This window comes from Lepidochelys kempii, chromosome 8, assembly GCF_965140285.1.
Source record: "Lepidochelys kempii isolate rLepKem1 chromosome 8, rLepKem1.hap1, whole genome shotgun sequence".
Lineage (NCBI taxonomy): Eukaryota > Metazoa > Chordata > Testudines > Cheloniidae > Lepidochelys > Lepidochelys kempii.
In genome coordinates, this window is record NC_136387.1 from 63781228 (window position 1) to 63807565 (window position 26338).

A 26338-nucleotide genomic window follows, 5' to 3' on the forward strand; every position below is an offset into this window, starting at 1 on the left:
GCTTCCATTGGGTCGGCGGGGGGCCCCCCGAGTGGTGCCACTGTGTCGTGCATAGATACCTCTGCTGGCTCAACCCCCTCCGGGTCCTTATTCTCAGCAACTCCGACAGAGGGGTAGGAGGGTGGGTGGTGGAATGGACGTGAACACCACATCTTGAAGAGCAACAGTTACGAGAAGGTAAGTAACCGTCTTTTCTTCTTCGAATGCTTGTTCACGTCCATTCCACATTAGGTGAATCACAGACTTACCTCTGGAGGAGGGTAGGAGTCACAGAACAACTGATAGGAGAATAGCTCTGCCAACTGCCGCGTCCTCTCTGGCCTGTTGGTTGACCACGTAGTGGGTCGTGAAGGTGTGCACTGAGGACCAGGTGGCTGCTCTGCAAATCTCCTGGATCGGGACCTGCACCAGGAAAGCCATGGAAGTTGCTTGCACCCTGGTCAACCTGGCTGTTGTAGTTGGAAACTGGGGCAGGGAGGTAACCGCTTGCTGGATAGCCCAGAATCGGGATACTGGAAGGCTTACTCGGGCTTGCACCGCGTCCATGACCGCCCCTATGAATTCCACTCTGCGTGGGCACGAGAGTGGACTTGGGGATGTTGACCAGGAGCCCCAGCTCGTGAAACAATCTCAGGGCCACCTCCATGTGGCCCTGCACTTCCGTTTCAGATCGACCCACCAAGAGTCGGTCATCAAGGTACGGGTAAACCCAGATCCTCTGCCTCCGTAAGAAGGCCACCACTACCGCCATACATTTCGTGAACACCTGTGGGGCCGCGGCTAGACCAAACGGGAGAACCGCAAACTGCTAATGTTCTTGGCCCATGGTGAAGCGCAGGAACCACCGATGTGCTGGGTTGATGGCGATATGAAAGTATGCGTCCTTCATGTCGAGGGCAGCATACCAGCCCCCCGGATCCAGGGAAGGGAGGATGATGCCCAGAGACACCATGAGGAACCGGGCCTTGACCAGGAACTTATGGAGTCCGTGCAGGTCTAAAATGGGACGAAGGCTCCCTTTGGCCTTGGGGATGAGGAAGTACCAGTAGAAACCTTTCCCCTTTAGGCCGTGTGGCACCGCCTCTATCGCCCCTGCCTCTAGCAGCAAGCGAACCATCTTCTCTAGGAGATGCTTGTGAGAGGGGTCCCTGAAGAGGGACGGGGAAGTGGGCTGGGAGGGAGGCAGGGAGGGAAGGAAGAGAATTGCAGTGAGTACCCGTTACGTACCGTGCGTAAGACCCAACGGTCCGACATAATGCTGGAACATGAACAGGAGAAACGGGACAGGCGGTTCAGTAAACAAAGGGACGGATCCGGTGGCTGGTCTGGTACGCTGTCCCTGAGCACACCTTCAAAAGCCTGGCTTAGTGCCTGGCTAGGATTTGTGCTGACCTTGGTTCTGACCTGGCGCATTATTGTTATTATTGCGCTGTCGCCTGTTATCCCTGCCTCGCCTACGGTAAGGCTCATGCCTATGGCGATGCTGGTACTGGCGTTGAGGGGGAGGCTGCAGCTTAAAGGGCTTCCTCTGGGCCGCCAGGGTGTGCATACCCAGCGACTTAAGCGTAAGCCTCAAGGACTTGAGGGCATGCAGCCTCGCATTGGTCTGTTCTGAAAAGAGCCCGGACCCTTCAAAAGGGAGGTCCTTAAGCGTATTCTGGACCTCAGGCAGCAAGCCTGACTCCTGAAGCCACACCGAGCGCCTCATGACCACCCCTGACTCGATTGTTCTAGCCACTGCATCTGCCAAATCCAGGGAGGCCTGGAGAGAGGTCTTGGCTACTTGTCCTCGTCCACCAGAGCCGTAAACTTCTGTTGGGAACCTTGCAGGAGGTTGTCCTTAAACTTCCCCACTGCCACCCAGTAGTTAAAATTATGCCTGTTGAGGATGGACTGCTGGTTAGCAATCCTCAATTGAAGGCCCTGTGAGGAGTACACCTTTCTGCCAAAAAGGTCCAGGCATTTTGCCTCCTTAGCCTTAGGGGCCGGGGCCTGTTGTCCATGGTGCTCCCTTTCATTCACCACCAAGACCACCAGGGAGCATGGACTTGGATGGCAGAAGAAGAATTTGTAGCCCTTTGACAGGGCAAAGTATTTGCGCTCCACACCTTTGGCCGTTGGAGCACTAGAGGCCGGGATCTGCCATATAGTCTTATAATTCGATTGGATGGTCTTAATGAGCAGAAACGTTATTCTAGATGGACCTTTGGGGCTCAAAGTGTCCACCATGGGGTCCTTCTGCTCAACCATCCCCACGTTCTGCAACCCCAAGTTCTGGGCGACCCTACGCAGTAGCTCCTGGTGGGCTCTGTGGTCTATCGGTGGAGGGCCGGATACCGCTGTACCCGCCACCGCCTCATCCGGGGATGACGAGGAGGTTAGCAGCTGCTCAACGCCCTCTGGCTGGTCCTCCTGCTTTCGCTCTCCCATGGAGGGCCCTCCAGCTCAGGCCGGTGCGGGAGACCTTGGGGTGGCACCGGACTCGGTGCTGGTTTATCCTGGGGGGATGCTGGAGGCCTGGATATTGTAGCTTCCGGCACAGTCAGGCATCGGTGCAGGAACCGGGACCGCTGCACCGAGTTGCTTGCCCTGGACAGGGCCCCTTGGCGCTGTTGATAGGCCCAAGGAGTCCAGAAGGGCCAATGACCTGGAGGCCCCCACTGGGGATGCCAACCCGTCTGAGGGTCCCTGCTGTCTGGAGCACGGTATAAGTAACCGTAATGGCTGGAGTCTGCGCTGGACTGTGGCAACACCGACTACGAAGGCCACAGCGGTGCCGACGATCTGTGCTGGCGGGAGATCGACGAGCGGCTCCGAACCCAATGGGAGCGGGACCGGTACCAATATCCCCAGGTCCGGAACCGGGATCCGGACTGGGATCGGCGCCAGCATTAGTGGGACTAGGATCGGCATCTGAGGGAGTCCTCTGGCGAGGGCCGTCTTGACTTCTCCGATGCCGGTCTCTTGAGTGGTGCTGGAGAGCGTTGTGCCCCTTCCGTGGATAACTGGGAGTCCGTGGATGCGGAGCTCGACTGGGACCAACTCCAGGAGCGATTCCAGGACGGTGTCCTCGAATGGCACACCATTGCCGGCTTACCCGTCGACAGCACTCGTGGCATGGGGTGGCAGAGGATTCTCCCTGTATGGGAGGTGGCTCGCCCCTGACAGCTCAATGAGGTCCTTCACCGCCTCAAAGGTGCCAAGCGTGGAGGGCTGATCCATTATGTCCTCGAGCCCACCGTCCACACTGAGGTCACTTAGGCTTGGACTCGGTGGGACTTGTGGTGCCAGAGCCACCGTGGCCAGGACAGCGGCCTTCCCATTCTTATCGGTGCTCAGGGCCTTGGAAGGCGCTGGCCTCCTATACTGGGAATGTCCGTACCTTCCTTCCAGCTGCGCTGTGGGTCGCACTGGGGAGGACAAGCAGTGCCGGGGGCCTAGTCTGGTGCTCTGGGACCGACAGCATTTGGTGTTTAGCCACTGCTGGGTCTCTCGACGACTCTGGAGCACTATGCACCGAGGAAGCCGGAGCCGACGTCATGTGCTCTGGGCCCAGTGGCTGCAATGTGGCCTCCAACAACTGCTTCAAACGAAAGTCTCTTTCTTTCTTTGTTCTTGGCTGGAATGCCTTGCAAATCTTACTCTGCTCAGTTTGATGCTCTTCTCCCAGGCAACGTAGACACGAGTCGTGGGGGTCACTAAATGGCATAGGCTTGCGGCACGTGGTACAAGCCTTAAACCCGTGGGCCTGAAGCATGCCCCGCAGCCCGGGGCAGGTGCTGGAAGCCTCCAAGCACCTAATCACTTAAGTGTCCACAACAAAGGTATGCTAACTAACTGATAGCAGCTATTTAACTCTGAGAAACGCTAAGGGACTGCTCTCATACGAGAGAGAGAGAGAGGTTGTTCCAATTCCACCATGGATGGCAAGAAGGAACAGGAGGGGGTTGGGCCAGCAGAGGTATATATGCACGGCGCAGTGGGGCCACTCAGGGGGCCCCCCACCGACGGGAGCCACTAAGGGAAAAAGTTTGCGACACTCATGCAAGTGGCGTGCGCACACCTAATGTGGAATGGACGTGAACAAGCACTCGAAGAAGAAACTTGAAATACCTGCATTCCTAATTCCTTTTGACAGGTGTAACAAGAGACGGTAAGAGGGGACATTTTAATTCAAAGAGGTCCTACCAAGAGAGCAGTCTGTAAACCAATCCGCACTCTGGAAGCTACATGGCAGGAATTTATAGACTGACAGCATGTAACTTCCTTACAGTGGAAAAACTAAAAATATAGACAAGAGTAGATTGGTCCAGTTAGAAGTGACACAGCCTGCAGGAAAAAAAAAAAAAAAAAGGTAAGGGAGGTGGATATCAGTGGCTTGTCATATTATCTAGTGATGGGAATAGTTAGAAATCTTGGCTTCTAGAAAATAAGGATGAAGGAAGCAGTATCCCATGCTGGAGGGACCAGGAACATGAGATGCAGAGCATTATCTTAGGTCATATTCGCTACAGACTAGCATTTGATTCCCTAGTGCTTTTTTACTTTTATAAGTCTGCGTACCTTCAACCATTGCAATTTATATGATTGGTCTACAAATAAAATGGAACTAAAGTCTGTTTCTTTAACTGCTGCAGAATGAGCTCAAAGGAAGTGGTTCCAGAAATAATAAAATGGGATGTTCATATGTTACTGTCTGAACCTTTTCCCAGAGGTGCTATATCTGTGTCAATTTCAAGGTTCAACACAGCAACAGCTCACTCTTCATAGCAAGTGTTCAATCAAGAATATTAGAAATCCAAACCCCACTAGCAAAAATATATCCCCATTAAGAATAAAACCATTTATCAAATTAAAGTGACTACATAAAGCACTTTCCTAAGAGCAATATGTAAACTATATATTCTAGATTATCATATTTTTATAAATAAATGAATGCCTCAGTACTTTTACCTTCTGCAGAGGTTTCTCCTGAATCAACCAAAATTATGAGAAAAATCCAGCTTTTAAATGCCATATTCAGTGTTGTCTCTAACAATAGTTTTCACCATTCTGTGAACACTAGTAGCTAACTCAGTATTTCTTTTGAAAATTCAGTTAATTATTTACAAAAAGGTATTTGGAGTAAGTTTTGTAACACACAAAAAAGATATTTCAAAGCACTGCCTGATTTTTATTCCTTAAATAGAATGACTAGACCTGAAGTAGCTCTATTTTAATAAAGAAGTTCAACAACAGTGAGGCATAATGAGAAAAAAGCTGGAAATGGTAGCTGCTTTCTCTATAAAAATAAATGAACTTTGGCAAATGGTAAAATAGATTAATTGGAAACAAGTAGCCATAAATGCTGGGAATTTTCAGGCCCCCTGGTTTAAAGGCCATTTTGCTGTTATCAATTTATTTACTTTAGTTGATAGCTTGTCTAGTTTTCTCTTCTACTTCTATCCCTAACTGGCTACATTCTACTAGTTTGTTTGCGCTGCTAGGTCCGGGGAGGGGGTGAGGGGGAGAACGGTCATACCCTTTGTCTACTAGACAAACAAAAACTTTGTTGCATGATCAGACTGTTTTATGAATTCCCCGGCTTTAACGGACAGGATAATCCCATCTTTTGGTTTTACAAGTTCCAGCAGAAGACATTCATATTCTGACCTACATGCACTCTCTTAGAAGTTGTAAGCAAAGACACAACTGATAAATTAAGCTAAAGACATAGTTTCTGAGATACTAGAAGAATTGCTACCAGTTGATTCAATAATATACTGCAAGTATTTTAACAAGGGCTTCCATAAAATTTTCTTCCTCAGCCTGTAGAACTTCATGAACCAGGGGTTCAGGTTCCTGTAGAAGAGAGGCAACAAACTGGATGATCTGTTTAGATAGCTTCCCCATTTAAATAAAAATACTCTTCTATAATCAAACAAGGAGACACCACAGCAGTTAGACATTTTATTAAAAGCCCTTTGCTAGAAATGTTTATACTTTTCACTGAAAAAAAAACACAGAGTACCATATATGGATACTAAAGCAGGTAGCCCATCGATGGTGAGCCCTTACCTGGCAGCTGGTGCAATTGGAGAGTTTCCAATGCTCTTCAGAAATAATTATGAGCCCCAGGAGATATTTTCTGGTAAAGATCAGTTAGCAGTACCCAAGAGACAGCAATTCCCTTATAGACAAGAAAAATCATCCCAAATCTTCCCTTCAAAGAAATTATAAAATTTTAAACAGGGAGCTCCCAAGAGTCCCCTCCTGCATATCACCAATTTTATTATATTACATGAGTGCCTCTGAAGAGAGATTAAGAACAATTAAAACCAAAAATCAAGAAAACCTGTCTCCACCTATGTGCTGGAGGTATGGTGGTGTTGGTAGGGTTACTTTTGTCGTTAAGTTCTCGGTGGTTAGTATGTTTTAGTTTCACAAGACAGTTCATTGGCTACATTGAAAATAACTGAAAATTATTAGTAGACAACCATGTCACATTACTCTGCATTTATAGTGCAGTAACACATGAAGGCCTCAACCCAGTTGGACCCCACTGTGCTAGGCACCATTAAACATATAAGTAATAGTCCTTTCACCAAAGAGCTTAATATGAAATGTTACAGTATTGAATTATCAGTTCCTATAGTTATCTCTGCCCTAGATGATTTGCAAACTTCTTCTGATGTTGTGTAAATTCCAAAACAATGTAGGCATTATTGCCAACATTACAACCTCCACAGTTCCAGGCATTTCCTTTATTTAGCTAAGGACATCACATGGTTTTATTTAGGACTCTGTATATGCAGAAATATAAACAAGATCTCAATTGATGGACACATGAGGTACAGACCAAGGGCTAACTCCTCAGAACTGTGTTAATTTGCCCCAAGGATCTTGCCATAACTCAATAGTGACATTGTTACACATGTTTCTGAATGATACAAATGTATCATACACAAGGACAGATTGCATATTGAGAAAGCCTTTTGGGGCACAAAGCCCAGAGCTTATGTTTTTAATACACCTGTGATGGCTTATGTAAGTATACTAAAAATACAGTGCATGACCTGAGGGTGCAACTTAAGAGTTGAGTTCTGGGTAACTATAAACAGGAAGTATAGACGGGGATTTTCTTTACCTTTGTTACAGCAGGCTTCTGCAATTTTGAAAACAGGATTGAACAAACGTGGCCAAATACAAGAAACGCTAGATCTATATTGAACACTTTCTGGTTTCCCCTACACTTTCAAGAATGTAGCATGTTGTTTCAGATATATTGGTTTGGAGTTGCTAAAGTTGTGTCAAGACTGGGGAACTTTGGGAAATATTGACATTTGGGCTTTTTAACAAGTTATAGGAGAGATTCTCAAACTGGGGGGCTGGCTCCCGGGGAGGGGCATGGAATACATTCTGGGGTCATGAGAAGCTTTAGGAGGGGAAAAAACCATGTACTGTGTACATTTTACCCACAGTAACGAATACCTAGCAAAGCTGATCCCTCCAGACCTTTCAGGGCCTCAGATGGCGCTGTGCATTTGACTTTACACGGTACTGTGCATTTTGATGGATTTCTGTTAAACTTTGCATAGCATTATACAAAGTATTGCCATCTATATGTTAATCCGTTTGCTATGACTCAATGTGCACATTTAATTGCAAGCATGGACCACAATCATAATTTTGCTTTTACTCTTCTCACAATGGATCCTTGGCTCATTCATGAGACAAGGAAAAGAAAAAGTGAAAAACAAAGAAGCTGAAACTGATTCAAGTGAAGTGCTGCCACCACATATATTGGTATATGTACTTGTGTGGCAGGGTGTGTGTAAATTACAGACACAAAGAAGGGGGAGAATGAGCAAATAAATTTGAGAATCACTGAGTTAGAGTAATAGAGTTTAAGGTCAGACCATCTGACCTCTTGTATTTCAAAGGCCGCCAACACCACCCAGCACGCTAAACCTAGCAACCAAAATTAGATCCAAATATTATAGCCCACAGAAGTCTAGACCATTTGTCACTGGGAGAGAATAGGAGGATGCACCAATACCATAGGCCCCTGCAATGGCAGGGAAATGACAGATATACCCACATAATCCTGGCAAGAGGCCTACGCGCACATACTGCAGAATGTAAAAACCCACCAAGATTACAGCAAATTTGACCTGGGGGAAAATTCCTTCCCAACATACATCTTAAAGTTTCTGCATCTGACTATCTTCTTTGTCTCCTCTCTTCCTCAGGTCACTTCTTGTGCTAACTCAGTAGCCAGTCTTCTCTTCCCAGACCCAATTCCTAGGAGGTCCCAGCCCCCGCAACTACCACTGAAACTCCACTTTCGCTGTTCACTGCTCCAATATTTGCTCGTGACTGGCTTTTAAACCTAGCCAAACTAGGGCAGCACCGCCCTCCTCTTACAGGATGTTCAGAAAGCACTGAGTTATGCCACATACCTGCAGCAAGCCACTCACAAATCAAGACCACACTCAGAACACAAAATCATTCTTCTCTCAGGGCATATGCCCACAGAAATGTCACTGCTAGCTGCTTGTTTTGGCAAGACTAGCCCCATATAAGATCATATAAGACATGAATGGGTTATTTGCTAGCATCCAATAGTCTGACATAACAGGAATCATCTAGCAGACATTGTTTTTAAAAAGGTCTCTAAAAATTGTAGTGAAAGCATTGGGCACATTTTCAAAGTGATTACTCCTTAGAAGTTTTCTTAAGGTTTGTAATTAGGGGTTTAGAGACTGGAAAACTTTGAGTGCTTGACCTTCAGGACTTTGTTTAAAAACCTGTCCAGTGTATTGCATGTATCTGAAGCACAGCCATTTGAAGTTCAACTTTGCCTGATGATTTAGTGACCAGAAAGACAGTCTTCCTTTGGCTTTCACTTTATGATGCACCTAGGTTCTCTTTATCTCTTGAGAGGCGGTTTTGGACATTGCCAATAAGACTATCTAAATAATTGGTTTCAGAAAGCCAGCCCTCAATGGAATGATTCCGAGAAAGAAAATTTCTCCATCCTCCAAATAGACTCCCTATGCAGTTTTTGTTTGTTTCTTTTTAATGCTTTCTGTGCTGTTCCTTAGACTTGTTTCAGAAAGATGTGGTAAGAAGCAGGAAAGAAGAAACATTTAAGGGAGATGCTATGGAGGGCTGCTGGAGGGATGTATCCATGTTCACTGCTGGTTGAACAGGAAGAGTCCTGGCCCCTGTCAGTAACTGATGGCCCAGGAAGAAAGGGTCTAATTAGAGATAAGGATTGTGAGGTTTATGTATCTATCCTCATAACACTCCCCTGTACTATTATCCTTATTTTACAGACAGGGAACTGAAGCACAGATTTAGTGATTTGCCCAGGGTACCTGTAATGGAATGAAAATTGAAATTTGGGTCTCCAACAGCTCAAGGTAGTCCTCTAATCACTGGACCATCCTTCCTCTCATGTATACCATCTCTGCAGGCTGACTTGCACACTAATATTTAGTCCTCATTGCCAAATGGACATCCAAAACACATTCAGCCTTTGTGAGAAACTGCATGTTAAATTGCTGCCTTGTTTTTTGGTGGTTTTTTTTTTTTAATAAGATTACAGCTGCATAAAAACAGTATATTTGAAATAGTAAAGCAAGGAAAACACCCAAGAGCTTCAAAGCAGTTCAGTATTTTATTGTACAATTGCTTTAGGCATTAGTACAAAGTAGCATTAAAAAAAATGTATATAATACAAAATATAAAATAAAATGCCAATTTGAGAGTAAATTTGCATCTTTAAGTAATTGCTTTTGACACTAATTTGTTTTCCCCCTAAAAAGCATTTAACCATTTTGAATACACACACACACTTTCAAAGATAGTATCTACATTTTAGTGGTAAGCAGTACCAAGTGTATCCATTACCATTCGAATAGCTTGCAGAGGATCTACAATTTCTTGCATGTTATCTTTCCTTAAAACCCAGTCTGGTTTAATTCTGAAAAAAAGAATTGCTTGAAATTAGACAACAGTATATTTTCACAAGAAAAAAAAAGCAGGTTAATTTAGAATTCTTACCTTGAAACTACTTTTGTTCGTACAGGAGTTACTGGAACAAAGAAACTCCCACTCATGGATGTGTGCATCTTGTGTTTGGAAAGAGTTCTTTCAGCATCCATTTTGTGTTTACGAGTTGTAAGTTTGTACAAGCTATGAATACGAGAAGCAGCTCTAGATGTGCTTCGGATGTCCTAAGAAATACAAATTTCACACAATCAATACTCAAAAGGCAATTGAATAGGAAGTTAATAAATAATAGAAAACTACTCAATTTGCTCAATAGTCTACATTTTCATAGAACATGCAGCACTTCTCCCCATGAACACACACTGAAAGGTAATTTGAAAGCAACAGATTGTTAATTTCTGTAGGCATTTCAACATCCTGATGGCATTAGACATTTGAACTATCAGTAACACTGGAAGATACACAAGTAGCTTTATAACCAGATATTTCCAACTAAACTATTTCCAGAAAGTAATTTTATGCCTTGAATACAGTTTGTCTAATGATGGTTCCAAAGATACAGCAAACATTAACTAATTCATTTGCAGCTGCACCAGTGGAAGTGCTAGATTGGACAAGGACACAGGTGGATACCAGCAATATTACCAGTGAGTAACGTAGAGCTGGTCTGAAGAGATTTAAAATGACATGTGGATAAACAGCTGGTGGCAATTTGTATCTGGAGCCTTACCTACACTAACACTTGCAGTGTTGCTACCACCAATTGGGCTACACTGATGGGAATCATTTTAGAAATACAGCTAGTGCACACACAGTTTATTTGTCTGCCACGAACCAGGAAACAATGGTGCATGCCAACATGAAGTCTCACAAACCAACTGTACGGTAAGTAGAATTTGAGAACATCAATAAGTCTTACTGGATTGGAATGGAGAGCAAGGGCAAAGACAATATTTACAAAGTGTCATCAAGAAAAAAAGTACCAGTGGATAATTGTCAATGTTTTTAAATATATAAAAAAAGGAGGGGTGGAAAGACCCTGTTGTGCAACTCAAAGATCATGCATCACACTCAAGGTGAAATATACACCATATTACACTATTATAGCAACAAGTACTATTGTAACTGTGGTGGACACTGCTACAGTCAGATGCATATACTTCAACAGGCAGTCTGAATAATTCAATAGCAACCAGCTGGAAGAAGCCATAAGAAACTACGAAAAATGAAGCACTAAAACTTACAGCAGCTCTCTTTGAATCCTTTAAAAGAATGGCCAACAAACAACACGTTTTTGTGAAAATGCTTCCACCTTTCTCTGAAGTTTTGTCACCAGCCTTTTCTCTGTACATCTGCAGTAGGTCCAGTAATGTATCTACAGAATTTTCTACTTCATAAACTGCTTGAGTAGTTCTTTCATACTTAAAAGGAAGACAGAAAAGCTGATGTAAATAGATCTCAAATATAGCTTTATCAAGCTATAAGAAAATAAAGACTACACTCATTCAGGCCAACTGGGTGATACTTTTATTATATGGATTGCAGTTCAGATGAAACAAATTTCTGGGCATTAAGCTACAGTGCCAAATTGCCCTATGATAAATTGTTCTAAAACTTTTTTCTAGAAACTGGGGCAGCAGAGGTACATATTGTGCTCTCAGATTTCTTAGCCAGCTACAATGCAGTTCAGTTGTCTAACCAACATTTTATCCTTTCAAACTTTTCAGCACTGTATACTTCTTTTAAAATCATGCAAGCCTACAAAAAATATTAAAAATCAGTTTGACTGATTAAAATATACTATTTTTGTAATGAAATACAAGATATTCACTTAGGAAAATTTATTAGACTTGAATGCTAAACATTTTACTGATTTCAGCACATCACATATGAATGACTGTTTCATAAATCTATACATGTTTGTATTATATAGCCAACACTCAAGTTGGTACATCTAAAATTCATTGGTTTTGCAAACATTTCCATTAAAAAATTAAATCTGTAAATAGAACTAATCCATCTCCAACCCAAAGTTATGCTGAGTTAGCTTTAAATAATAATTTCTTATAGAACTGTTTATCACAGCTATAGATATGAAAAGGTGAGAATTTGGAAAAGCATCCTACACCAGTGTTTTATGTATGATTTGTAATTAAAATATTACAGAAAACTTCAGTATGTGAAACCCTACCAATGATTATTTCTCTTTTCTGTACAAAACGGTTTTCCAATTCCATAATGTAAAAAGCCTGGTACTTTTTCAACCATGCACCCTCTGCCACCACTCAGATTTTAGTTTGAATAAAATTAATTCATTGAAAGCCATGATTAAAATTAGACTACTTTACAGGATGTAATAATTGTTCACATTAAGAAAAAATAATCTGATGATCTGTTCAAAATAATTTGGCGTAATTGGTTTTAAAGTCAGGAAAAAGGGTTTGGGGGTTTTTTTGCAACACTATCAGTTATTACACTGGATAAATTCATGCTAATCTCTTTGGATAAATGTAAGTAAGTATCTGTAAATTAGACAGTCCACAGCTTATGAAACTTAAAAAGCAAAACACTGAAATACCTTTGAAACATTAAGCAGGACTTGAACTGAATATTTGATAACTTCCATACAGGGGATACTGCGGTTGCAATTCCGGATCAAAATAAAAATAGTGAAGATTGCTCCGCTGTGGGCCATATTTTCACAACAGAGAGGGGAGAGCCTGGTAACCACCTCTAAAATAAAAGGGTTCATTTGTGAATGCTAATCAAGTTATTTTCAAACAGTAACATTTTTCTTTATTAGGCTTGGCAAATACATGAGAACAAAAACAAAATCAATTTCAAGCCATGTTTCTAAACTAGGATTTTGAACATTCCGGCAAGTCAAAGGTATCCAGTGTATGTGATACTGCATATAAGGTGAAATTAAAAGTAAGTAGGACTCCCTTTATGCCTTACATGTAGTAAGTAGTACTGCTGGGCATGGGAAGGCCAGGAACTAGAATAATGCATTCATGACTACATTCTGATGTAGTTCTTTAAGACAGCTTGTTATCAGTGTCGTATTCGATTCAGAGGGAAATGGCTTTGCATACTGTTGTGTCCTCTAACTTCGTCACTTTTCCCAGTTGTACTGTAAGCTTGAATATAATCACGTGCTCCCCTTTCTCAGAAGTTTGGGAGTCCACTGCTGTCTTGAGAGTGCCCAATATTTAATTACGAAAAGAAACTACTAACCCAGATGTTTTAACGCTGCAAGAATGTAAGAAAGATGTTTGTATTTTAGAAGATAATCAATGGCAACTGCAGTTCTGTTACACAATTTGTTTTCTTCTTTGCTCTCTTTGTTAGCCATTTCCAAACTGTGTCGTAACGCTTTAGTTTTTGCTGTGTCATTTTTCTTCCTCCAAGAATATCCTCTCCACAATGCCTGAGAGAAAACATGGCAGAAAGATTTCACAAATGGGGAAAAGTTTTACAAGTAAGAGTGGCTCTAGGAAAGACTATTCATTAGAATCTCAAAAATCAACCTTATAGGAGTTTAATAAAATTTTAGTCTCAAAATACTTCAGTTGTAGAACTCTAAGTTATAAGCCTATGATCAGATGTAGTGTATTCAGTCCTTTGAATACTAGATTCCCAGTTCAAAAATACATCTATCAGAAACAGTGTCTTTTACTATTACTTGATGGCTAGTTGGTATTTAGCTTTCCAATCCAGTATTCATCTAAAAAATAAAAAAAAAATAAAAAAAATCTGTTCTCTTAAAGAAACACCTTTGGTTGTTAATAAAATAGAAGCAGGCTTTTCTAAGAACTATAAAATAGCAGACATGAGCAAGATGGAATTCACTTATTAGAATTCATATACCTGAAATTTAATTATTCCATTCTTCAGCTTTCTTCTGTGTTTGTAGAAAAGGAACTTTCGTACAGCTCTTTGGATTGTGGTTGCAGCCTCATTTCTCTGTTTCAGCCACCTTCGAACCATTCGCTGTATTTTAGTGATTTTCTGATGATCTTGTAGACTTTTTTTTTGTTGAAGTCTTGCTCGAAACCACCTCTGTTTAAGATAAATGGGAGTTTTTAAGAGACAAATTAAGTTTTCTTTCTTTTCCTGACACCACCACACATGCATGTATGCACGCACTTCTCGTTACTTCAAAATTGATAGAGTAAGGACTAAGATCTGAATTTATTATGGATTTAATTGATGCAAAGCCAGGAACTGAACACCACAATAGCAAAGGTGTGGCTTTGAAAGGGCTGGGAGCACCTAAAGAAACCCTTGGTGAAGGGGGAGATTTGCCACTGGACTGTGACGGTAGTAATGGGACTGGGTGACTAGCTCGCACTTGGCAGAGGTGGATGGGGAGAGAAGTTGCTAGCCCCATCCTTAATCCAGTTGCAGGGTCTCCTTTGATGCTGAGGACTAGGCTGATCACCAGTTTTGGGGTCTGGAAAGAATTTTTCCTTTATAGTAAATTTGCCTGTTTTGGCATGTGGATTTTTTCTCCACTTTCCATTTCACAGCCTGAGTCTTGTTTTGGGGAGATTAAATTAGTGGTCTCAACTTAGGCAGGTCCCTGTGTGATTGGTTAGGTTAGAACAGAGGTAGTCAATAGGCAGACCACGGACCAAATCTGGACCACCAGATGATTTTGAACAGACTATGAAATCTTTTTATTTACTTATTATTATTGTTATTGTTTTTGTATTATTTTCTCTAGATCTTGACCAAAAAGTTTGGACCTTAACAAAAAATAATTGGATTACCCTTGGGTTAGAAAGTATCCAAATAAGGTCCCTGTAACCTAGTTGGGGTTGCTTACACATTGGTTCTGAGCATGCTATTGCATGTGTAGGGGATATGACTCCATGTCTCATGCAGCTTGTGATTCCCCTTGAACTTGTCTCTCCGACCTCCAGCATAGAGAAGAGAGTGGGTCAGGACTCTGGTTTCCAGTCAGGGTCACTGGCAGGCCTGAGAGTGTGGAGGGGACATGGCCTTCACATCCACAGTGGGGCCACTGGTGACAGCTGACAGTACTGCAACAACTCTTCTGCATAGTTTGGTGATTATTCCAGTTAGGTAATAGTTAAATAAAATAGTTGAAGAGAATGAATAGTGTGCAACAGCTCCTCCCTCCCAATAATGCTAACCTGAATACATATGACAGAAGAGATCTGCATTTGTGCATGTTTCAATACAAGGTGAATTCTGAATGCTCTCTGAATTTTAATAGCAGAGAGATGATGATATGCAGCAGCTGAAAAACAAAGCAGCCGCTTCTTCTGTTTCTCATCTAAAATCTGTAGAAAGAAAAACAGAGTCAGGAAACAGCATTAATAATCAAATCCAGAGGTAGCCTTTGCTACATCATAATCATAATCTATGCTAACTCAGAAATGGAGTTCCACAAAAAATAGCTGGGGTTAGTGTAATGTCTGAAACCAGAGTTTTTCACTGTAGCCTAACTCCTAATCAATCTCATATATTTTAAATGTCTATGTAGTTATAATCACTTAAAAAGACACTTACCTTTTTTCTTACTAACCACCCCCGTAAAAATGCTTGCAGTTTAATAGCAGCTTTTCTAGTTTTGACGTATTTTATGCATTCAAGTCTTCCTTTTTGCCTAGCTCGTATATGTTTTTGGATGACCAAAGCAGCAGCTTTTTGTTGATGAAACTTGTGTCTTTCTTTGAAGCCTCGATAAGCTGCCTGAATCAAACATGCAGCCTGCTGCATCTAGAAAATAAATTGTGTGTTGATAGTCAAGTGTGCTTTTTCTTGCCATAGTGGAAGTACTTAGGTTTTCATGTTTATCGCATTACCCTCTATTGTAAGATGGAAAGAAGTGGCCAAGGATCAAAAATAAAATGAAGGTGCCACTAAACTTCTCACTTAAATTCAACTCAGCAAGTCAGTCAGCATTCACTAATAGCAGTAGGAGTTTTCACAACTTAGAGGCTTTTTTCCTCCTGAAAGGACTTAAAAATGTTGGCAACGGATTTTATTTTAAGCAGGTTGGCCATGACAGCAATAGACCATTTTTACATTTATTTAAAGTGCAGGACTTATTATCATATGTGTAGATTAGGCAAATGCAATATTTGGCAAAGTTTAAGTGACTGGGATCTTGTTTGCTCTCAAAGTAAAGGAAACCTGAACCTTTAAGGAAATGGAAGAGCTCAAAAAGTGGGGGGGAACAACTCTGATATATTTCTTAGGTGTCATTCACAAATCAATGCAATCTTAGTTCTGGTTTTACTTCTCTTTTCCCCTTCCATACTTCATGATATTTTGGTGACAAACCTTTTTTTAAATAGCAGAAAGTATTATAAGTAGGGCTGTCAAACGATTAAAAAAATTAATCTCAATTAATCGCACTGTTAAAAAATAGAATACCGTTTATTTAAATTATTTCTACATTTTCAAATATATTGATTTCAATTACAACACGGAATACAAGTGTACAGTGCTCACTTTATTTATTTTTGATTACAAGTATTTGCACTGTAAAAAAAAAAATAGTATTTTTCAATTCACCTACTACAAGTACTGCAGTGCAATCTCTTTATCATGACAGTTGAACTTACCAATGCAGAATTATGTACAAAAAAGCTGCATTCAAAAATAAAAATTTTAGAGCCTGCAAGTCCACTCAGTCATACTTCTTGTTCAGCCAATTGCTCAGACAAATAAGTTTGTTTACACTTGCAGAAGATAATGCTGCCCCCTTCTTGCTTAAAATGTCACCTGAAAATGAAAACGGGCGTTTGCATGGCACTGTTGTAGCTCATGTCACAACATATTTATGTGCCAGATGCACCAAAGATTCATATGTCCCTTCATGCTTCAACCGCCATTCCAGAGGACGTGTGTCCATGCCGATGACAGGTTCTGCTCAATAACAATCCAAAGCAGCGCAGACTGACGTATGTTCATTTTCATTATCTGAGTCAGATCCACCAGCAGAAGGTGGATTTTCTTTTTTGGTGGTTCTGTAGTTTCCGCATTGGAGTGTTGCTCTTTTAAGACTTTTGAAAGCATGCTCCACACTTTGTCCATCTCAAATTTTGGAAGGCACTTCAGATTCTTAAAACCTTGGGTCGAGTGCGGTAGCCATCTTTAGAAATCTCACAATGGTACCTTCGACTGCACATTTGACAAAACACAAAGTGTTCTTAAAATGAACAACATGTGCTGGGTCATCATCCGAAACGGCTATACCATGAAATATATGGCAGAATGCAGGTAAAAGAGCAGGGGACATACAATCCTCCCCCAAGGAGTTCAGTCACAAATTTAATTGATGCTTTTTAAAAACAAACAAACAAACAAAAAAAAACAAGCGGCATCAGCATGGAAGCATGTCCTCTGGAATGGTGGCCGAAGCATGAAGGGGCATATGAATGTTCAGCATATCTTGCAACGATAGCTACAAAAGTGCCATGCAAACGCCTATTCTCACTTTCTGATGACACTGTAAATAAGAAGCGGGCAGCATTATTTTCTGTAAATGTAAACAAACTTGTTTGTCTTAGAGATTGGCTGAACAAGAAGTAGGACTGAGTGGACTTGCAGACTCTGAAGTTTTACATTATTTTGTTTTTGAGTGCAATTACGTAACAAAAAAAATCTGCATTTGTAAGTTGCACTTTTAAAACAAAGATTGCATTACAGTACTTGTATGAGGTGAATTGAAAAATACTATTTCTTTTGTTTATCATTTTTACAGTGCAAATATTTGTCATCAAAAATATACACTTTGATTTCAATTACAGCAAATACTATATGAAAAATGTACAAAAACATCCAAAATATTTAATAAATTTCAGTTGATATTCTATTAACAGTGCAATTAAAATTAGTCACAATTAATTATTTTAATCACAATTAATTTTGAGTTAATCGTGTGTTAACTGCGATTACTCGACAGCCGTAAATTATAAGTAAAGCAGACAACGACAGCTACAGTGAAGGATTACTGCGTTCCACTGTTAACTTCAATGGGACTATTCAAAGTGTCAAAAGTTAAGCACATACTTAAGTCTTTGATAGGGGATTTCACTTTGGCATTTTCTGACTCAAGTACTTCTCTTTTCAACTTTAACATTTTTTTTAATGTAATTTTCTTTATAAATATAGTATAGATTTAAACTAGAGCCCAACCAAGAAGATTTTCTTTAGGAAAAATTAACTTGAATAAAAGTAGTTATATATCAAAGGCAATGAACAGGCTCACTTTTTAGAGAGAAAGCTAAATTATTGGCTGAGTACATTATACAAGTTTACTGCACACACTGAAAATATTTAACATTCAACACCACTCATGTCTTAGCTGAATTTAAGAGTGAAAATACCTTTTTAATCTGTTTCCTAGTGCTGTATCTTCTGTAACCTAATTGAATCTTAACTGCAGCTTTCTTGGTTGCTAGGAATTGTAGCAGAATTGTTCTTGCAGTGAGGGTTTCTCTCCATCTCCTCTGAATAGTAACTGTAGAGGCCTTCACTTTCAAAAACCTGTTGCAAATGAACATTTTAGTTTTTCTAAAAAACAAAAACGTGAGTTTTAAAAATGAGGTTTTCATTTGCATTTATTTATTGCCATCAGCAGAACATTAGCAAAACAAGTGGCATTCATTGGAAAGTTATCAAATCCATAGACATTTTGGTTTACACACACAGAATGTAAATAGAACACTGGCCCAGCTCTTAAGGCTCAAGACTAAAGTCAATGGAAACATGAAACATTAAGAGTAAAACTAGTAAAAAGTGACTTGAGAAATTTTAGATCTTGTCTCAAGACAAATAAATAGAAAACAAAAATAAGTTTAACTTTGGAGCAGGAACTAGGACTAATTAAAATACAAAAAAAAAAACCCACATGTTTTTAATTCTGGAGTTTTCAAAACACAGACATAAGTCTCGAGAAGAAAGCAGTGTAGTAAAACTAAACTTCACATATGAAATGAAAGAAAGTACCCGCAGCTGGCTCTCCCCTTCTGTCCTTCCAAGATTAACAAACACAAAACTCACACCAAATACAAAGATTAGGTTTTTGAGGGCTGGGGCTTAAACATGTGAATAACTTTATGCACATTAGCCACAAGGAGTCAATGGATTACTCACATACTTGAGTCTTTGCAGAATCAGGGCCTAAAGAGATAACAGAGCTTTGCCAGAGTACAAAGCAATATTAAGTTATGAAACAATAATAGCTCAGGACCACGAAAAGAAGTATGTCACACAATAGTACATTACCAGGTCCTCTGCTGTTTGGTTTTGAAATAACCTTGAATGATACAAGTAGCTTTTACCACAGCTATATATTCTTTTCGTGCTCTGTATCTTCTGAACCAGGCTTGAATTGTTCGTGCAGCTCTCATTTTACCAGCCAACTGCCTGGCTTTAAAACCTCTAAATAAAGCCTATCAAACATAAAAACAAACAAGCAATTAATTTTGTATTTAATGGGACAAACTAGGATAACCCTCCCCGTCCCCACAACTAGTCACTTCTGCCTGAATGTCTTTTTTTAAATCTTATTGTGACAAGCTACACACAAGATTACTAGAGAGGAGGGGGAAAAAAAAAATCTTGTCAGTTTCTTTACTAATAGCACTTTGTGTATAGTCACTTTCTCCTGCACACAGCAAGTATAAGCTGGGAAATACTACACACACTTTCATCAATGTCAATTTCACAAAGAGAAAAAAAATCCCAAAATGAATTAAAAGATAAAAGTTACAGATTTCAAAGATCATCCTGGAACAACCTGAAACTTAACTACAACTATTTTGATTTGAAGCTGTTTTTGTTATTCAATATTTCAAAGGTGACGTGCTCAGTAGCACTGCTGTATTTACAGAGTTGGAAACTTGTAGTGAAGGTATTGTTGTCTCTAAATCCATGGTAAATCCTAGCATATTTCAGTTTGTACTGTCCTTTTTTTCTGCTCTTACCATAAACTGTGGCTCTACTCACCAATTTCACTTTTTGTAAGTGGCCAATCAAATGATTTCTGCATCTATATTATGGGAATTTGGGATGCTGAGGATCTCCCACCTTATGCACTCTCTGTTTTGAAGGCAGAAGCGCAATCACCTGTCTAGGTACACTTGCACATTAGTAAGAGGTGAGGTTAGATAAGGCAGCAGAAACTCTCCCAGGGGCTCCAGCAACTGAAAAATAAATGGGAGGGTTTCTCCCTTCTCCCAAACAAAAAATCTGGAACATTATAAGAAACCCTAAAACTCCTACTCCCCTTTTTGGGGCGTGCAGGAGAAGGAAATGTAAAAAGGTAAGGAGTATCGTGGCACCTCCTATTCCAGGAAGCTATGGCAGTCCAAGGAGCAATCTCCCTGTCCCCCAAACAAGACAGCTAAATGGACAAGGGAAAGAAATCACTTGCAGCTCTTCCCACAAACAAACAGCCTATGGGGGTAGCGGGAGACACACTCAGCCAAAAAAAGTGGGAAACACCAAAAGGAAGTTCAGAGGACCAGTTACTGTGAACACACTGGTTAGTTCCCCACTGCTGTCTGTGGAGGCAAGAACAGTGCTCTCTACTTTCTCCCAGCAGCCTTTTGACCTGTCACGGAGGAGGGAAGACTGGGTTTTTGAGTGTTTTTCCTCACATCTCTAGACATATCTCTGGATTCGTGGACCACACTATTTTCCCTCTGATGTTCAGCTGCCTCCCACCCCCTCTTGGGAAAAAAAAAAAATAGTCAGGGGCCTCAAATATCTAAGGTTAACAAGTTTTTTAAAAGGGATCAAGATCACCATTTATTCACTCTAAAAGAGAGCCTTTTAAAGAGGGCTGACAGAGACTATGTAAAAATGGCCTCTTCTTACCCCTTGCTCTGTGTATGTTGTCATAGCTTCTCACTTTGACAAAATAAGTGACTACTTTTACTGTATTTACCACTCCAGAGCCCACACATTTACGTAAATGAGCTGGCTTCCATTCCTTCTCATATCAGTAGAACTATTAAGTTACCATTAGTCACATCTGTACAAACCAACTGAATACGAGGGCATAGTTTAACCTGCAGAATCTTTGTTTCCTGCGCAAGCAGGAAAAACACCAACTTGACTTTCGCAGCCTGAAAGTTGAGTTTGTAGGACTAGAATTTAGGAAAAGTTATTACTTGTAAAATGAGCATTTTGGATGTGGAAGTCACTAACAATGCCATTTTTAAAGTCACCTTTCAAAGTATAACTGATTCATCTGTTGATGATCGTTATAGCAGTTATATCAATCATGCTTCAGAAACTTATCACGTACTGGCAACCAGTATTGTACCTCTGGTCTTGTTTTTAAACACAATTTATATTACAGTTTGTCATCGGATGTTACAGTATTAACCAGGGATGTATACAGCACAACACATTGCATTTTCACATACCTGAATTTTTACTGTGCTTTGTTTAAATCTCTGAAGCTTTCTCTGCTCGATGAATCCCCGGATTCTAGACTGTATAATTATAATGCTCTTCCGGGTTCTCAAGTAAGCTCCTCTTTGGTGTTTCATAGCTAAATGTGATTTGAAGTGCTGCTGTAATACAAATGCTGCCTTTCTGTAGGTCATATACTGTAATTTGGTTTTATTCATCAAGTAGTAAGACTGCAATGTAACAGCTGCTGCTCTGAGTCTAACAAATTTTCTGCGATGCACAGCCATGTGAAGAAAAGCCTGAATCTTTCTTGCAGCACGTTTTTGCTTTGCCATTTTTCGTACTACTGTTCCACGATAGGCAGACTGAATAATTATTACGGCTTGCCTTTGGGCAGAGTACTCAGCTTTCTGTAAACGAGCCATTCGACAGGCTCTGTACCATCGCTGAATCGCAACTGTTGAATCCCGAATTGCTTTGTAGCGAGTTTTCATTCTATGGCATCGGAATGCAAACTGAATTGCTGCTGCTGCGGTCTTCTTCTTAAGAAAACGTCTCCTGTCTAAGTACATCTGTAATACTGACTGAATACGCTGTGCAGCTTGTATGATTGTAGCCAACTGCCTAGCTTTTTTAGCACGAAAAGCAGACTGAAGGCAAAGGGCAGCCTTTTTAATTTTGGTATAGTTTTTTACTTCAGCTTCTCTTGCCCTGTTAGCTCTGAACCTTTGCTGTACAACTCCGACTGCCCAGTGTAACTGTTTATAATGATTATGCTGTTTGTGCATACGATAAAGAGACTGTATTACAGTTGCTGATGTGTGCATGATTTTCAGTTCTTGTCGTGCTTTCATGCCTCTATAAGCAGCCTGAATGATCAGCACAGATTTCTGAATGGTCAGATATATCTTCCGTTGAACTTTTCCTTTAACATAGAATCGGTAATAATTCTGTATGACTAGAGCTGCCATTCTCATTCTCTGGTAGGAGATTTTAATCTTATGCGTTCTAAATGCTGACTGGATTGTGCTGGCAGCCAAATGCATATGTTGAATGTTTCTTCTTGTTTGAATACCCCTGTACAGAGACTGTATACGAATAACTGCTCTACGAAAAGAAAGGTATTCCTGAGTGTGCCATCTTACCAAAATTAAAGCTCTGTATCTTCTCTGAAGGACAACAGCAGCAGCTTTAAGGGAAAGATACCTCTGTCGTTCTTTAAATGTTTTAAAACATCTCTGAACAACAACAGCAGCTTGACACATTTCTCGATGTTTTTTTCTTGCCCTCATCTCCCGAAAAGCTCTCTGAATGCAAGTTGCTGCTTTCTTCATAGAAGAGTACTGCTGTACTGCAATTCCTCTCAGCTTACTGGCTCTGTGTCTTTTCTGTATTACTTGGGTTGCCCACTGTACTTTTTTGTAGTAAAAACTTTGCTTGTACATTCGATAATTGGTTTGTATTATGGTTGCAGCATTATGTTTTTTCTTTAGGAGCTGTCTTGTTTTCATTCCTCTATAGGCAGCCTGAAGAACTAAAACAGAGTTGTACTGTTTTAAGTACATTTCTCTCACACGTTTTCCCTCCTTGTAAGCTCGGTAATGTTGTTGTATAGTTATTGAAGCAAATTTGACAGATTGATAGGAAACACGCATTCTATACATTCTTAAGGTTGCTTGGATAACTGTAGCAGCCCTGTGCATCTGTTGCATCTTTTCCCTTACCACAAAGCCTCTATAAGCAGACTGTATGGTAACAACAGCCTTACGGATATGAAGATATTCTTGGTGCTGTTGCTTTGCATGTGCTGTTGCTCTATATTTTCTCTGAATCATAACAGCAGCTGCCTTAAGAGAAATATATTGTTTCCTTTTAAGAAAGGACCTAACTCTCCTTTGAAGAAGGGCTGCAGCTACATGTATCATTTTCAAATGTCTTCTGGTTTTCATACCGCGAAACGCAGCCTGGATACAGAGTATGGACCTCTTCATAATCCTGTATTTGTGTACTTGAACATTTCGTTCTTTGCAAGCACGATACCACTGCTGTATCTGTTTAGTTACCATGGATAACTTTTTGAAATCTTTTTGTTGTCTGTGCATTCGATAATATGACTGTATTATTGTTGCAGATTGATGCATAATTCTTACCTTTCTTCGAACTTTCATGCCTCTATAGGCAGACTGAAGGACAAGGGATGATCTCTGTAGCTCTAAGTATTTTTTACGTTCCACTCTCCCTTGATGAAATGCTCTATATCTAATTTGAATTACAATTGCTGCCAGTTTCACTGCCCGATACCTAATGTTTATACGATGCATCTTAAACATGGCTTGAATTGAAATAGCCGCCTGATGCATGCAGTGAATTTGTCGTCTTACTTTTATACCTCTATAAATAGCTTGAATTTTAACAACTGCATTCTTTAAAGACAGATATTCCTGCTTTTGATACTTAGCTTGAACAACTGCACGATGCCGCCTTTGAACCATGATAGTCATAGCTTTAAGTGCTGCATATTTTTTTTTTACTACATAGGATCTGTAGGTTGCTTGTATAGTAGTAGCAGCTTTGTTGAATTCCCATAATTGTTTCCTCACTCTCATCCCACGGAAAGCAGCTTGCAAGACTAAGACAGCTGCTTTTGTTTTTAGATAAAGTGTACGCTGTTTCTTTTTCATACAGTAAGCTCTGTAGTGTCTCTGAATCACTAAGACAGCTTGTCTCAAAGTTTTCAACTTTGATTGATTTACATGCATTCTGTAATAGGACTGTATGATTACTGCAAATTGATGCTTCCTTTGAATTTGTTTTCTCACAGTTCTTCCTCTCCAAACTGCCTGGAGCTGTACAATACAGTTATGCAGTTCCATATATTCTTGCCGCTGTTTTCTACCTACAATGCTGGCTCTATAATGCTGCTGGATAGTTAGCACAGCATTGTTTACAAGCCTGAATCTTTGAGCCTGGAACTTTCTAAAGGCAGTCTGTATTATAACTGCAGCACCATGCTGCCTTTGAACCTGTTTTCGTACTTGCCAACCACGAAGAGCTGCTTGAAGAGAAATCACAGCTGCTCTTCTTTTTAAGAAGCTCAGTCTCACTTTGTAACCAGTTTTGTAGGCTCTGTACCACCTCTGAATCACAAGAGAGGCCTGAATCATTGCTTGATATTTCATTCTTGCAGCATGAGCTCTAAAAGCTGTCTGGATCTTAACAGTGGCCGTATACTGAAGTTTAAGCATTTTGCGTACTCTATAACCTCTGTAGGCTGCTTGCAAGCAGACAACTGCCTTTTTGACTTTCAAGAACTTCTGCCTCTGATGGACTTGCTCTTGGTATGCACAATAACGATTCTGAATGATAACAGTAGCGCTATACACCCTCAGATAGCGTTGCCTATCCCTTTTCATTCTGTAGTAAGCCTGGAGCAAGGTTGCAGCCTCTCTCCATCTTTGTACTCGTTTTCTGATCAGATGCCCTCGCACTGCAGCTTGAACGCTGACACAAGCTATCGTCAGTTTTCTATATTCTTTAAGTTGAAGGATGTATTTTTGGGAACGGTATCTTCGTTGAACATAGAGTGCTGCCTCCCTTAAAGCACGATAATGTTTACGTGCTTGTATCATTTTTATAAAAGCCTGAATCTTCACTGCAGCAGCTTTTAAATTTTCAAATCTTCTCTGGGCAACATAAGCACGATAACTTGACTGAATTTTCACCACACATCTCAATACGTGGGCCTCTTTCCTAGCTTGCATTCTTCTATAGGCAGATTGTAGCACAATAGCAGCAAGGCGTATTTTCTGGAAAGAAGAGACAGCATTTTTGGACGCAACATATGCTCTGTATCGAGTCTGAATTATGCAAACAGCATTTTTAGTCTCTTTGTATCTTTTTAGTTGTTGATATTTTCTCACATGCGACTGTAATGTAACAACAGACTGTTTCAGGAGTAAAAATCTTCGCTTCTCTTGCCTCATTCTCCAGTGTGATTGAACAACACAGACTGCTTTTATTTGTCTATATAACAGACGAGCTTTCCTGCCTCTAAAAGCAGCTTGGAGGACTGTAACTGCTGCACGTTTTTGCAAATAGTTTTTTCTTTGAATTTTACCTAACCGATAAGCTCTGTAATACTTTTGAATCATCAGTATGCAAGCCCTTTTTTCCTCATAAACATGTTTAGCCTGAACACATCTAAGCCAGGCTTGAATCTGGATAACACTTTTTCTAACATGTAAATACTGCTTCAAATCTTTATGCATTCTATACCAAGACTGTATGACAACAGCAGCTCGCTCTCTCTTAGCTAATTTTGAGGCTTGCCATTTTCGGAAAGCAGTTTGCAACACTATCGCAGCTTTAATTTTCTGCTCAATTTTGTGTTTTCTCCATCTTCTAAATGCAGATTGAATGACAAGTGATGAAGACTTTAAAGTTTCATATCTTTGCTGATCTTGTTTTGCCACCAAGGAAGCACGCAAATGTCTCTGAATTGTAACAGTTGCCCAAAGAAGTCGTTTATACACAGAAGCAGCAATCATCATTCTTATCCTAGCTTGCACAAGGATAACATAGTATCTTAGCTGCAGGTATCTTTTTCTAGCACAGAATCTTCTCCAGTAAGTCTGCGAGAGAGAACAGAATGATAAATTTATGAATTAAACTGAGATTATATTAATATTCAAGTTAGCCTAGAAGTTTCACCCCAAGAACTAGTTATTTTTCTTATTGAAAAAGAAAAAACAAAATCCCCCAATTTTGCCACTTTCAGCATTAATCCTCAGTTTATGGACTATAGGTCTGTGGGTTCCAATTTATTCACTCCTACCCTATCCCCAGACTAACGATCCAGAACTTTTTTCATGATCACAAATACAGAATGCATTAAGGCTATTCCTTTTTACATACCAATTCTATGCCAAAG

The 26338-nt window shown here is 40.5% G+C and overlaps 2 protein-coding genes across 2 annotated transcripts in view; both read right to left on the reverse strand.

The window, feature by feature from the left end:
• Positions 1–5017, reverse strand: part of LOC140915987 (coagulation factor XIII B chain) — a 46172-nt gene extending 41155 nt beyond the window's left edge. Inside the window, exon 1 of the mRNA XM_073356731.1 lies at positions 4954–5017. Coding sequence (XP_073212832.1) covers positions 4954–5017 — 64 coding nt within the window. The remainder of the gene's footprint in view (positions 1–4953) is intronic.
• Positions 5018–9663: 4646 nt separating this feature from the next.
• Positions 9664–26338, reverse strand: part of ASPM (assembly factor for spindle microtubules) — a 37800-nt gene continuing 21125 nt past the window's right edge. The window contains exons 18-28 of the mRNA XM_073356735.2: positions 21420–26039; positions 19270–19436; positions 18369–18528; positions 15541–15750; positions 15162–15311; positions 13870–14061; positions 13237–13429; positions 12578–12732; positions 11244–11420; positions 10051–10223; positions 9664–9970 (exon numbers count right to left, since the gene is read on the reverse strand). Coding sequence (XP_073212836.2) covers positions 9865–9970; positions 10051–10223; positions 11244–11420; positions 12578–12732; positions 13237–13429; positions 13870–14061; positions 15162–15311; positions 15541–15750; positions 18369–18528; positions 19270–19436; positions 21420–26039 — 6303 coding nt within the window. The 3' untranslated portion in view covers positions 9664–9864. The remainder of the gene's footprint in view (positions 9971–10050; positions 10224–11243; positions 11421–12577; positions 12733–13236; positions 13430–13869; positions 14062–15161; positions 15312–15540; positions 15751–18368; positions 18529–19269; positions 19437–21419; positions 26040–26338) is intronic.